We start from the raw sequence: 15,082 nt of genomic DNA, 5'->3' as shown, positions 1-15,082 counted from the left end.
TTAAAATTTTCATTATGTAAATTTTTCTCATTTATTTATGCAGTGTAATATATACCTACACTTTTAAGTTATTCGTGAAGGGAGATGCTAAAAGGAGTGGCACTCCTTTATAAGTGTGTGCGCTTGTTTATGTGTACTGAAGTTGTGTTTGGGAAAAATTAAATAAAAATCATGTATAAAATTAGGAAATAATTCCATTAATTTCCTTAGACATTCTTTTTTTTTTTTTTTTGTGGTATGCGGGCCTCTCACTGTTGTGGCCTCCCCCGTTGCGGAGCGCAGGCTCCGGATGCGCAGGCTCCGGATGCGCAGGCCCAGCGGCCACGGCTCACGGGCCCAGCCGCTCCGTGGCATATGGGATCCTCCCAGACCGGGGCACGAACCCGTATCCCCTGCATCGGCAGGCGGACTCTCAACCACTGCGCCACCAGGGAGGCCCTCCTTAGACATTCTGATCAAACTCTTTCAAAGTATTTAATAAAACAGTAAAGTATGAACTGCCAAAAATTAATTGCTCTGGTATCTAGCATGAATTTTTTTTGGCTAACATGAAATAGTACATACTGAATATTTTAAAAGATGAAGTAAGTTCAAGATTGTCACAGGAAAATGTTGTATGCTTGGATGACTGTGTTTTAAGTGCCTTTTTGTATAATACACATCAAATCTAAAAGAAATCATGTAAACAATTACCACAGGTTTTATCTAGTGAAATTTGAAAACTGTGGTTGTCTCAGAAAGCATTCCTATTTACCGGCCTGTGCTGCCTTCTTTATTCAGTGTTGCTTTTCAAATTGGCTAACTCATTCTAAGGATTATTCTTTTTTTGTTTATTTTATTGAAGTATAGTTGATTCACAATGCTGTTAATTTCTACTGTACAGCAAAGTGACTCAGTTATACATATATACATTCTTTTTCATATTTTCCATTATGGTTTATCACAGGATATTGAATATAATTCCCTTGTATAGTAGGGCCTTGCTGCTTATCCATCCTATATATACTAGTTTGCATCTACTAATCCCAAATTCCCAATCCTTCCCTCCCTTCCCCAACCCTTGGCAACCACAAGTCTGTTCTCTGTGTCTGTCTGTTTCCGTTTTGTAGATAAGTTCATTTGTATATTATAGATTCCAGATATGTGATATGATATTTGTCTTTCTCCTTCTGACTCACTTCACTTAGTATGATAATCTCTAGGTCCATCCATGTTGCTGCAAATGGCATTATTTCATTCTTTTTTATGGCTGAGTAATATTCCATTGTATATATGTACCACATCTTCTTTATCCATTCATCTGTCGATGGACATTTAGGTTGTTTCCATGTCTTGGCTATTGTGAATAGTGCTGCAATGAACATTGGAGTGCGTGTATCTTTCCAAATTATAGTTTTCTCTGGATATATACCCAGGTGTGGGATTGCAGGATGATATGGCAACTCTATTTTTAGTTTTCTGAGGAACCTCCATACTGTTCTCCATAGTGGCTGTACCAATTTACATTCCCACCAACAGTGTAGGAGGGTTCCGGAGGGTTCCCTTTTCTCCACACCCTCTCTAGCATTTGTTAATTGTAGACTTTTTAACGGTAGCCATTCTGACCAGTGTGAGGTGGTACCTCATTGTAGTTTTGATTGCCATTTCTTTAATAATTAACAGTGTCGAGCATCTTTTCATGAGCCTGTTGATGGCCAGGCATTTAAAACCGTCTGATACTCACCGTGAAAGGAATGTGTGCTCAGGGCCTGGGGAAATCCAAATAAAATCTTCTAAGCTCAGTAGTTGTGGCTCACAGGCTCTAGAGTGCAGGCTCAGTAGTTGTGGCACACGGGCTTAGTTGCTCCACGGCATGTGGGATCTTCCCCGACCAGGGCTCGAACCCATGTCCCTGCATTGGTGGGCAGATTCTTAACCACTGTGCCACCAGGGAAGTCCCCTCATTGTAGTTTTGATTCACATTTCTCTAATAATTAGCAATGCTGAGCATCTTTTCATGTGCCTGTTGGCCATCTGTATGTCTTCTTTGGAGAAATGTCTACTTAGGTCTCTTGCCCATTTTTCAGTGGGTTTTTTCTTTGTCCTAAGGATTATTCTTGAAAATAGTTGAAAAGAATTGCTCATGTTTAAATAGATGACCAAAAAAAAGCCATTTATTTCTTATGGATGCTCTGATTTGCCATCACTTCTGCCCATTTGTTTTACCAACAGGGAAGGCTGCAGTGCTGTGGAGATAACTTCAGAAAGACTTTAAGGTCCCGGGGAATCCTTGGCTAGGAATTCTCGTTGACAAATCACAACCACCTCCAGCTCCCTGCTTAAAAAGAATGATGGTTTGTCAGTTGCTTAAGTATTGAGTTATTAAGATGAACCGGTTTGCAGGGCAGAAATACAGACACAGATATAAAGAACAAACATGTGGACACCAAGGGGGGAAAGTGGTGGTGGTGGTGGTGGGATGAATTGGGAGATTGGGATTGACATGTATACACTGATATGTATAAAATAGATAACTAATAAGAACCTGCTGTATAAAAAAATAAATAAAATTCAAAAAATGTATTGTTATTAATGAATGAATCCAAAAGGGAAAAAAAAACATCTCCTTCTTTGTTGATTCCAGCTGAAATATGAGAACGCCTCACACAGGACAGTGCAATCACTGTGTAGGTTCCTGCATCTGAGAAAGTTCATGGACACAGACACACTCAATGCCTTCCTGTCAAATATTCCAAGGCAACTGTGGCCAAATCTTTGTCAGCTTGGTAACAGTTAGCTACTACTTCTTCAAATACAAGTTTCTGACTTTATATCATTTAGATTTATTTCTGTTCACTGAAAGGCTGTAGAGAGCTCATCTCCAGCTTATTTCACGAACATACACGAATCAGGTACATAGCAGGAAAGAATATGAAGCCAACTGTACCCATCTGAAATTCAGCCATTGCCAAGCATTTGTATATTACCAACTAGATGATGCAGGGGTTGGCCTGGCCATTCATACGGTCCTACCATTAACCTTTCCAGTAAGAGTTTCTCTAATTGTCCGAGACTTCCTAATTACTAATGATCCTTTCCATTACCTCTAATCCAGTGGTTTTCGATTGAGGGTTATTAGAATCCTCCATGAAGCTTTTAAAAAACTCAGATGTCCAGGTCATAAGCCAGACCTTCACAACTTGAAACTCTGGGGTTAGGGCTGGGTATGCATACATTTTCAAAATACCTGCTGGGGACTCTGAAGTGATCTCCTGGGTAAAAATTTCTTCCTAATCCATTTAGTTTCGTAATCCATTTATCACTCCCCTCTAACTGAGTCAAACCTTAATTCCTCATCTCAAATTTACCCTTTACCCAACAAGCCACTCTCTAATAATTTAAGGAAGGCAAATACTAAACCAAATGAGAGTTTTTAATGATGATGGAAATTTTACATGAGAAAAGTTTGTGGTTAACCAAAGAAGCTGGTTATTCTTTGAAATAATAAAAAACAGGGAATCCTTTTCTTTTACAAATTAAGTTTAATAATTCAGCTTCAGAAATAAAAATAACTTCTAAAATGAGAGTATAAACATGTTAAGTGTTTTCAGAGTTTATTTCCTTTTTTCATTTATTAGCAGACAGTATTGATCCATTCTCTTGCCTGAACGTTGTAAAGAAATTAAAGTTTTAGGTAGATGAACTACCTATACCCATTCCAAAACACCACAAATCCCCCTAGTAGCCTCAAAGGCAGAACAACTTCCCATTTTTTCCTTAATGTTTATGGCTGGAATATAGCACCTGCTTGAAGTAAAATAAGGAGTCACAGTTCATCTAAATGACACCCCAAAAGTGTTTGGCACTGAACTCAAGGACTTAGATATTTCAGGAATTTGTAAACTATCAACTACTTAATAAAATGAAGCAAATTAAATGAAATTTATAAAGGTTGAAGGTTCTAAGTGGGCCAATTGTATAAAGGTATTAAGTTACCAGTTATAAATGGAAAATATCACATTTCCAACTACTGGTGGAAATCTACAAAAATCTGAGGAAACAAACTGTAGGTAACACATTACTGCTTTTCTAGTGACACTTTAATTGCTGTTTACAACTGTTTTTGTTTATAATTCATGTCCTGATCATTAAGGACTCAGATATAAAAAGAATGCCTGCTTTATTCTCTACAAGCTGTCAACAAGATGGAAAAACAGGGGAGGTACAGCATACGGTAGCACAAGCAGGAAAATGAACGAACACTGACAGATCTGGCTGATGGTGGGAGCCACTGGCATCTTCTGCATGGGGCTTCCACGCGCACAGAGCCAGACTCAGGATGTGTTAGGATGCATCATCCAATCACAGCGGGAACATGCACTGAGTGCTGGCAGAAACATCTAAGAACTCCTACTACACGAAATGAATTCACCTGAAGTATGTAAAGGTTCTACAGTGAAAGAACTTACCTCTACTGTTGTTGAGAACTAGTCCTTTCGTACTAACTCTTCCCTTCTAATGCCTTCTCTTCACCATATCATAAAACTCAAGGTATAAAGGAGAAGTTCTGCCTGGAGAGCTTATAAAGGTACCAGTTTTTGACTTGTCACCCTGTTATGAACTACTATCAACACCTGTTTGTTTAAAAACAGAGCATTTATGTACTGTCATCTCTTGAGAACCTAACATACTAACAAGCTCTAGACAAAGTACGGAAACCTGGAATCAATAAATAATCCTAAAAAACTCATTTTACCTAGTGATTCCATCTTCTTCCCCGGCAATTAAACTGACTTCCATGTTTCCTGAGGTCCCTACTTTGGAGGATGAGTAAGGCATTGAAACCCGCTAATTAGACTACATAGTCCTAAATAATGAAGAGCTGACTATAATTTCTATCTAAAATGTTTTAAGTACTAAAGATCTTTTGGGTAGTCTGTTTCTATTCCCTGGAAGTTCCATCTCACAATATTAAATTCAGCTAAAAAGGCGACAGTACCATTTATCTTAAACATAGCTAATCTTTGGATAAGCAAGAAAGTAAAACACCAGTATCCCAAATATATTCCCCTAGGGATAACCATATAAGCATATTATATATATGAAGAATATTTTTAAAGTATCAAAATTTACTATTATTATTCTGCTCTTGAATCTTGGGTATTTTGGAATTTTCCCATTTTGTACATTTCTTCTGCCCCTAGGTCTTCTTAATTTCACACTACTCAAGTAATTTGCTTTGTTTTATCAAAGAAACCAACAAAAACCCTGATATTTCATTGCATTTGGCTAGAATCAGAAATAAAGAAACTTATTTGTTAAGTACGCTATGTCATCTACTGCAAAAACTTCAGCCATATTACATTGCAGTCAATAACTGAGCTGCAAAAAAAGTTTTCTCTCTCTTAACTGAATAAAGCTTCTCAAAGTTTCCAAGAAACAAACTATAACTTGAGCTTTTATTGCGTTCTGCTGGGACCAGTGATTACAGAACCCCGGCCTCACAGATCGCTCTCCCCATAGAGCGCGGAGGAGAAGGCGGCGTAATCCAGGGCACCAGGCACGCTGCCTGGGCCCGAGTAGGCGGGCATCCTCTTGATGCAGTACTGGGCCTGGTCAGGGGGCAGTTCTCGGCGCAGCTCCTCTGCCAGGATGTACGGCTGGAAAAAAAATACACGTGTGTTTGCAAAATCAACTGCAGAAAACACAGGAACATAAATGGTTTAAATACACTGCTTGCATTTGTGTAATTTTAAAAAAGGACTAACTGAATCACTTTGCTATACACCTGAAATTAATACAACATTGTTAATCAACTATACTCCAATATGAAATAAAAATTAAAAGAAATAAAAAGGGCTAAAGGCAGGGTGTCTAATGTACACAGTACTGGACAACCAACAAAAGGCTGAGTTTTACTTGTAATTCATCATCTGGCCAGCAGGAAATTTAATATACTTCATAAAGGCAAAGGGAGCAGTACCATCAGTACTTCTCGAACTGAGCCACAATGCAAGTGAAAAATACTATGATGTAAATTTAATACCAGAAAGATTAAGGGAAGGCTGGTTTACATCATATGCTGAGGAAAACGCAGGATTATTTAATTTGAAATTATCAATGTGTTTTTTTTTTAAATATATGTGATGTGCGCTTTTAGAAAATGGAGTCACTTTCCTACACAGTTTATTAAAAGCTAGCAGCATGTTACCACTGGAGAAAAGCTCTTTCTAAAACAAAACAAAACTGACATTGAACAATGGAGTCTTTTTTTTTTTTCTTTTTCATGTCAAATGTCCAAGAGGAAATAGGGTAATTCTCATAAAACAGATAGGCTGGGCTTCCCTGGTGTGCAGTGGTTAAGAATCCGCCTGCCAACGAAGGGGACACAGGTTCTAGCCCTGGTCCGGGAAGACCCCACATGCTGTGGAACAACTAAGCCATGCACCACAACTACTGAGCCTGTGCTCTACAGCCCACGAGCCAAAACTACTGAGCTCGCATACAACAAATACTGAAGCCTGCCCACCTAGAGCCCGTGGTCCGCAACAAGAGAAGCCAAGAGTAGCCCCCGCTCACCACATCTAGAGAAAGCCCGCACACAGCAACAAAGACCCAACACAGCCATAAGTAAATTTATTTTTTAAAAAAAGATGGGCTGGTCAAGATAAATAGCAAATATCATATTGTAATTTACAGTAGGGATTTTTTGGGGGTTAAATAAGCCTTGGTTTATTATCTCCTACATCAGTTGGACTTCCTCCCCTCCACCCCTATCCCTATGATAAAGGATTCATTTTAAAACAAACGTAATTATTTTAGAGATAGTTTACCTTGTCTGATAAGGGTTTTTTAAGGTAATAAACATGGCCATGTTGATGTGTTTTTTTTTTTTTTTTTTGGCTGTACTGCACAGCATGTAGGATCTTAGTTCCCCAACCAGGGATCAAACCCATGCTCCCTGCATTGGAAGGTGGAGTCTTAACCAATAGACTGCAGGGGAAGTCCCATGCTGATGTGTTTTAGAATCCTAACTTCCTTTCCCTCTCAGCTAGAACACAGGGTAAAGGAATCACAGCCCAAATTGAGTTTATACATACTGAGATGTTTTTATATTGTTTTGGGAAAGAGATTTGAAAATTCTGTACTTGCAATTAAACTCCTACTTAATTTCTAGGCTTCAGATAATGAAAAAGTAGCCAATTTTTTAAATGAATGAATGGCTCTATTTAACTTTGCTCCAGGGGCGGGGCACAGTGTCAGGGTCATTGATCCTTGAGAGAAGGTTCTCAGTTTTATAACACTTGAATTGCATTGTTCCTTCTTTCAGAGTCATATCTACCAACCCAGAATGTGAAGTAGGGTCGAACCAGAAAAACACACAAAAAACTGCAAAATACATACTCTTGGTTCCTTCTATAAAACTCCCCGTAAGGACAAGCACAAATGCCAGGACAGAATGTCTGTGTTTAACCTATTCTGGGTGCATCACTGTTATGTTTACATGATTTCTGAATTCAGTGCTGTTGTGATACAAAATGCAATACATCAAAATGGTTATTATTTGCAATGCTGTTTCCTTTTTTTATTAGAATGAAGCAGTGGGCTGTCACAAAAGCAGAAGAAAACATGTCCATGCAGACCTTGTCGGAAGCCAGGATTCGGAAGGAGGCGATGACCTGCTCGGCGGTGTCGGTGTCGGCCGTCTCTCTGGTCATGAAGTCAATGAAGGATTGGAAGGTGACGGTGCCCTGCCCGTTGGGATCCACCAGGGTCATGATGCGGGCAAACTCAGCTTCACCCTGAGGCAAGGTTGCAAACAAACATTTACTTCAACCATACACAACTCCCAGCAGTGCCGTTCTCCTGTTTTTACCTGTTGGCATGCAAGTTCCTTTTTGCTTGAAAACCTACATATTCCCTGCACTTCCCTTCCATTTTTGGAACAGATTCCCCTTATGGGTGACTTAAGTTTACTGCCGTCAAATGATTTTTAAACGTTGCTGTAGCATCAACCCAGAAGCTCCTGAATGTCAGAATTCCTTCCTCTCTCTAACCCATGTTGCCGTTGGGACTGAATATAGTTATGGAAGAGGAATTCAAAGAGGGTTAGGCCTTTTCTCAGACTACAGTTGAGAATAATACTGCAAAAGAGAAGGCAGGTCAGAGGAGGGTTCTCATGATGCTTATTTGACAGTTCTGAGAGGAATCAAAGCAGCTCATGTTCAACATTACACATTAGCAGGTAATAGAGAAGTGAGGTTATAAGGGCACACTCACAGCCCACAGGGAAATGTAAGATTTCTTAGCTGATTTTTACTAAAAACTTTTTACCTTCTAAAATACTAGAGGAAAAAATACTTTAAAAATCGGCAGGAAAAGACACTGAAGTGTATACGCTCAATGGGTGAATTGTATGGTATGTGAATTATCTCTCAGTTAAAGCTGTTTAAAAATCATCAGGGAAGTTTATGTTCTCTTCCTTCACTAGAAAAAAACCAGCTGACCGATGACTGAATGAAAATATATGTTCTGGCTCTGTGAAGTTATTTTTATATGGTACCAGGCAAACCTTCAAAAACGTTACCCTAGACAATGTAAGTCAACGAACCCCAAATGAGCTGCCATAGTTTAAGGCAGTTGTCTCCTATAATACAAATCTAAGCTAAAGAGAATATCACATGGTAGTAAAATTTTCAACTTCTGTCTTACCAAGTCATAACCCATGGAGATCAGGCAGGCTCTGAAATCCTCATGATCCATCAGGCCATTCTTCCTCTGCCGACAAATACAAAGACCAAAGAAGCTGAGGGCTTCCCTGGTGGAGCAGTGGTTAAGAATCTGCCTGCCAATGCAGGGGACACAGGTTTGAGCCCTGGGCAGGGAAGATCCCACATGCCGCGGAGCAACTAAGCCCATGCGCCACAACTACTGACCCTGCGTTCCAGAGCCTGCGAGCCACAACTACTGAGCTTGCGTGGTACAACTATGGAAGCCCACATGCCAAGAGCCCGTCCTCCACCACAAGAGAAGCAACCGCAGTGAGAAGCCTGCACACCGCAATGAAGAGTAGACCCTGCTCGCCGCAACTAGAGAAAGCCCACACGCAGCAACGAAGACCCAACGCAGCCAAATAAATTATATAAATAAATAAATAAATAAAAAGAAGTTGACAGTTAGAGGCAAAATAAAAAACTCTACTTGACCAGGGAACAAAATCCAATACAAGAAGGGACACTTTGAGATTTGCCAAATAATTTGTAAATGTCATCACTGACTTAGAGGACGGACAGACCCGACACAGGGATGTTAGAAAATAATTTCTTAAAAAGGAAAAAGGAGGAAAGGAGGGTAAACAGCAGTCAAAAATGAAAGGAGACCCACACGTTCAAGAAAGCAGGAGGGACTACCCAGTGCCAGTGAAAATGACTTCGTCAGGAGCTGCCCACTGCCACCCACCGATGGCCCAACACACTCTAAGTGTTCTGAGAAATCCTCACGCTCTCGCGGCCCCAGGCAGTCCTCACTTGTAAAATTCCCCCAAAGATTAAAGCATGGCTAGGACTCACACTGGAAAGTTACCCCACAGCTACTCTCAGGCCCATGTCCCTCCAAGACACAAAAATCCTTAATTTAAACTTTTAAACTTGGCAGGTTCTGCATTGTCTGCCTTTGAACTTTTGTTGCAAAAGACAGTCTCGTTATCCTAGATTCAAATAAATTTGGGGTTTTTTTCCTATGAGGTGGCCCAAACGATTGAGGGCTGTCTTCGCATAAGCCTGGGTGGATGTGTGTAGGAACGATGATCAATTATTTCCCTCCACGGGAGGAAAATGACTCAACCTGAAGGAAGTCAGGTCAGTGTTACAGCATGTTTTGTACAGTACAGTTGTGCTGAAGCCAAGCTAACTTTAATGTCCAACTCTGTGTATAATTCTTTATTTACGCCTCAGCTCCCTGATCAGAAGTCTACTTTCTGAACTCTTTGATAGGCCTGAATATGGCTGGTCTAGAGCAGAGGCATTTTAAGAACCATTTAACTGATATCTGTAAACCATAAACAGGGTCCCAAGCAAAGTAATGAAATATACTTACTTTGTTATGGATCTTTTAACAAATGGAATGTGGCCTTAGGAGTCACTTTTAACTAGATGATAAGCAAACTGGGCATTTTCTTGTGAAGAACTGGTTTTACTCAATTGTATTCAAATCAAAATACTAGATAATATTTTAAGAGCTGCACTTAACTTTTTATATGATCATCATTTTGTTGGTGCATTTTCCTTCAACATTCCATGAATCAATTTTGTTAATTAAAAAAGAAAATTAAATTTTATGGCAAAAGAGTAGGCTAATTTTCATCAGGTGCTTCACCTCAATAGTTAATCAGGAAAAGTTCATTACAGCTCTGTATTTAAGTACTTAGAAAATGTCCTAAATCCCAAAACCACATTTTGTTAAGGACACACTTTCACTTAGAACAAATCTAGTGCTGCTCCCAACTACAAAGTTATTCGTTAAGTGCTCTGTATAAAACAGCCCACAGACCTAGACTTTGTGTCAACTGGAGCGACACCAGAGCTTAGCACACTTCATTTCAGAGGCTCTTTTCCTTTGGCCTTAATCATCCTGTTTCCCCATAACCTTTAAGGGCATTAAATCTTAAAATAATAGCATGAATATTATTTCAAATACATCTTTTGATGTCCCCAGTGGTGCCTTTCAAATAACTAGAGGGAGTGAGGTACCCTGTCGAAGTGGTTGAAGGAGGCTCTGAACTCATTCATCTGCTCTTGGGTGATGCCCTTCGCATCTCTCATCAGCATCTGGGTCTCCACTTCGTTGATGGTTCTGGCAATGGTCGTCAGCAGCAGCTCCCAGCCCACACGAATGTGCTACCGAGGGAAACAGCAAACGATCAGCTCCAGGTCCTCCCAGCAGGTCAATCTTGCCTCATTTTTTTTTTAACATCTTTTTTGGAGTATAATTGCTTTACAATGGTGTGTTAGTTTCTGCTTTATAACAAAGTGAATCAGCTATATGTATACATATATCCCTATATCCCCTCCCTCTTGCATCTCCCTCCCACCCTCCCTATCCCACCCCTCTAGGTGGTCACAAAGCACCGAGCTGATCTCCCTGTGCTATGCGGCTGCTTCCCACTAGCTATCTATCTTACGTTTGGTAGTATATATATGTCCATGCCTCTCTCTCGCTTTGCCTCCTCACTTTCATAACAAGAGAGTCAACCCAAAGGGAGATAAGTAGGGCTTCCCTATGCTTTTTTTTTTTTAATTCTACTTTTCCACTTTTTTCGAGATTCTATAGTGGGAAATACTCAGAAATGAGACCAGGGTTCTAGCCGTGACAGCTGGCACTGTGGAGATAAAATATACAATGTACAGTGTATTATTTGTCATTAGCGTTTACCAAATAGCAGGACGGGCCCTGGATTATACCCACTGGCCAATTTGTAAGATCAAATTGGGTCAAACTGGCCGAAACGTAATAGTCCAATTTCAGTTAGTCTCTCCAAAGCAGTGCAATGAATTCATCGTTGTGATAATAATGATGATAAAGTTGCTGAGGATGGTGATGATAATTAACAACTATGTAGCACTTGGTCTAGTTCACAAGGCTTTTTCACATACAGTAACAGGAAAGGTTTGATGATCCCTTTCATACTTAGAGAACAAAACAGGAACAGATGCAGACAAACGTGGGAGGAAAACACCCTGAGAAGGTGAAGTGGTCACAACCAGAAACCAGAGCACCGCAGGCCTGTGTGGTGGCTGTACCTCCATGGTGTAATTAGTGTGCTTGTTGTCAAAGACCAGGGCCTCCTGGATGAGCTGATGGTCGCCTTCCAGCTTGTCGATGTTGTTCTTGTAGTTAATGATGTTGTGCTCGTACTGCTTCAGCTGATTCATCTGGTCCTCCAGGGCTCCCGTGATCTGGATGGAGCTCCGGGCAATCTCCTGGTGGAGGCATGAACAGGAGAAGAAAACAAGGTGAGCCGGCCTTTCAAGTTACTATGGGGGCCTTCCTGCTTCTGCTTCCAATGCTATGCCGGCATGAGGCGGCAGCTAGAGACACTTGCTTTTTCAGATAAGGTAGGAAACAGGATAGTACCGCAGCATGAAGCAAGCTCTATTTCTAGTCTGTCTAGAGAATGGGGAAAAAACAAAACCAAACCACCAAGATCCATAAAAGCAAAGCAAGATGGGTAAGAAAGGAGCCATTTAGGCCTCTTCCAGTGAACACAGAAGCCTCCCCAGGCTGGACCTGCCTCTTCTGAAGGAGGCCAGGGGATGGTCTGCATGAATGCAGCTGCCAGGGAGATTTCAGACCACTGGATGCTTCATCACTGATCAAAAGAATTTCCTAGGGCCTCCCTGGTGGCGCAAGTGGTTGAGAGTCCGCCTGCCGATGCAGGGGATACGGGTTCGTGCCCCGGTCTGGGAGGATCCCATATGCCGCGGAGCGGCTGGGCCCGTGAGCCATGGCCGCTGAGCCTGCGCGTCCGGAGCCTGTGCATCCGGAGCCTGTGCTCCGCAACGGGGGAGGCCACAACAGTGAGAGGCCCGCATACCGCAAAAAAAAAAAAAAAAAAAAAAAAAAAAAGAATTTCCTAGATTTTTAGATGTCCTCCTCTTAAGAAAAAAGTTAACGTTTTATCACCAAAAGAGAGGCTGGGAGAAGAATAAATAGGCCAATAAATGTCTCTTGGCTGTTCTTGGTGATAAAATGAACCCAGCAATCAGTGTCATTCAAAGATTACTTTTCCCTGAATGTTCTGAAAATGCCAAGTATTTGTGACTCATTAGGGACGGACTGTTAAAAACTCTAGGTCCTGCAGAGGCTGAAAACTGAGAAAGAGCCCTGTCACCGTTCTTAAGGACAGAATGAATGGATGGCAGCAAGAACAGCCTCAACTTTGGTGCACAGGTGCCCTCCCTGCCCCCCACCCCGCACTGATGCTCATGGGTGCCCAGGCTGCAAGAGCCCAGGGGCCATCAAGAGTAAGGCCCATGGCGACCTGGATGGTGCTCTCACGGCACTGAGTGGAGACGGGTCGTCCTGTCAGCTCAGGGACCGATGTGGAGGCTGTGACAAGCTCCCTCTGAAGGGCACTAACCCACCTCCATCTTGTTCTGGATCCAGGGCCCAATGGCATTGGCCTGTGCGGCAAACTGGCGCCGCAGACGCTCGTTGGCATGCTGGCGGGCCAGCTCCTCCTGCAGCGACTGGTCCCGGATGGGCACGAGCTGCTTCACCTGCCAGGGTTCAAGGGCAACAGGGGTTAGAGGCCAGCTGTGGTCCAGGAGGAGGGACCAAGATCGGTGGTGTTGGCTGAAGGGCAGGGGTGGGAGCAGAGAGAGAGGGAGGGAGAGCGAGGGGAGGGGAGAGGAGGTAGGGAGGGGAAGGGGAGTGGGATCCCTACTTTAGGGACTAAAGGAAGAGCTCAGTCTAGCCTCGACTGCCACCCAGTCCCTCCACTGCCTGCTGAAAGACTGGCTAAGTCTGCAAGAGGGACACTGACCGTTCCTCTAGCCAGGGGCTCTTGGCCTGCAGTACCAACCCTGCAGGGAGCTGGGTCCAGAGTGCAGAGAATTTGTGAACTTGAATGAGGGAAAACTGGCATCCTTATTTTCACCACCCCTAATGGAAAATGAGCATTTCCTTTGATTATGAATGTGGGCACCAAAGCCACTGTGACTTTATCACAATAGAAATCACAGACATTCTCATATACATTAGTTACTGCCTGCCTCTCAAATTATCATATACACTCATCACTACTCACAATTATTAGACTTGCTGTTAGATCATGGTTTAAAATGTGGTAGTAAAGAAGCACATACATTACTATATCCCAACTTTAGATATATATATATATATATATAGCCTTTCATTAAAATTTATTTTTTATCGAAGTACCATTGATTTACAGTGTTGTGTTAGTTTCAGGTGTACAGTAAAGTGATTAAGTTATACATATATATATATAATATATTTTAATAACTATTTTAATGTAATTTATTTCCTTTGTAACCTTAAATATTTTTTTATGAATTTACACATATGATTATCAGAAGGGATCCATGGGCTTCCCTGACTACCAAGTGGATCCAAGACACAAAAAAGTTGAGAACACCTGCCAGTTTCAGGAGCTCAGTCCTATATGATGTTGGACCACAGGAAAGTATCCTACCCCACCTACATCTTTTCCATTCCATTTGTACCCTGTGATTTACACTTTAATGCTATGTCTCAGTTCTTTTTGAATCCGCAGACAAAAGAGCTACTTCAAGAAGGCTTTTCTGTGTGTTGGCAAAACTGCTGCTAAAGACATTATTCAATGTCCCTTTTACAAAACTCCCTCTGGCAAATTTTGCTTTATAACTTAGTGACAAGAGAAAAGTTTGTCTCACTTTATGACACATTTCCCTTTTTTTTTCCAAGGAAACTACTTAGCTCAACACATTTCCCTCTTCACTCCGGCTGTCAGAAGAACAGAGCTAATTTTAAGGTCAAACACAGTAACTAATTATGGTCTCTCAGATGAACACTCTCTTTCCCATACCTGTTTTTTTTTTTCCTCTTTGCATCGTTTATAACTAAACGATTGCTGAATGTGTGTTTTTATAGCAAGCCACCTCAAATGCACGTGGTGGACTTCTTAAAGACTATGTAGTAGCATACTAAGATGATCGTGCCTCAACTTAAACATGAAAATAAATCTTTCTTAAGAATGAGACAAAAAGGCTCAAATGATCCCATTGGACTATAATTAAATCTGTATGGTTTCCCAAAATATAAGAGGCAGCAAATTAGCAGGAAGTCCTTTGGTTCCCCAGATAGTTTTCTAAGTAATTTTCCCACATTTAAAATTCACACAAACTTGGGACATGTCTATCCCATATTCTAAAACTTCTTTAATGAAGTACTAGAGGCAAGCCGATTCCATCAAATTTTCAGTTGGGGTTTTAAAAATAGTTTCCTTTACGGTATTAGTATCATAACCTGTACTGAGTTTGCGAACATTGAAAAGGTTTTCCTTAAGGACAATCATTTCTACTTTCTTTCCTTACAAATCACA

General features: G+C 41.1%; 1 protein-coding gene across 3 annotated transcripts in view; it reads right to left on the bottom strand.

Annotated features, from left to right (window-relative positions):
- Positions 1-3,606: 3,606 nt before the first annotated feature.
- Positions 3,607-15,082, bottom strand: part of ACTN2 (actinin alpha 2) — a 78,450-nt gene continuing 66,974 nt past the window's right edge. For all 3 annotated transcript variants that reach the window (XM_060108256.1, XM_060108263.1, XM_060108271.1), the window contains 6 exons: positions 13,122-13,256; positions 11,778-11,957; positions 10,728-10,874; positions 8,692-8,757; positions 7,623-7,781; positions 3,607-5,639 (listed from right to left, as the gene is read on the bottom strand). In XM_060108256.1, the coding sequence (XP_059964239.1) occupies positions 5,481-5,639; positions 7,623-7,781; positions 8,692-8,757; positions 10,728-10,874; positions 11,778-11,957; positions 13,122-13,256 (846 nt within the window). In that variant the 3' untranslated portion in view covers positions 3,607-5,480. The remainder of the gene's footprint in view (positions 5,640-7,622; positions 7,782-8,691; positions 8,758-10,727; positions 10,875-11,777; positions 11,958-13,121; positions 13,257-15,082) is intronic.

This window comes from Mesoplodon densirostris, chromosome 1, assembly GCF_025265405.1.
Source record: "Mesoplodon densirostris isolate mMesDen1 chromosome 1, mMesDen1 primary haplotype, whole genome shotgun sequence".
NCBI classification, from domain to species: Eukaryota; Metazoa; Chordata; class Mammalia; order Artiodactyla; family Ziphiidae; genus Mesoplodon; species Mesoplodon densirostris.
This window is presented reverse-complemented; position numbering and strand designations above follow the sequence as displayed.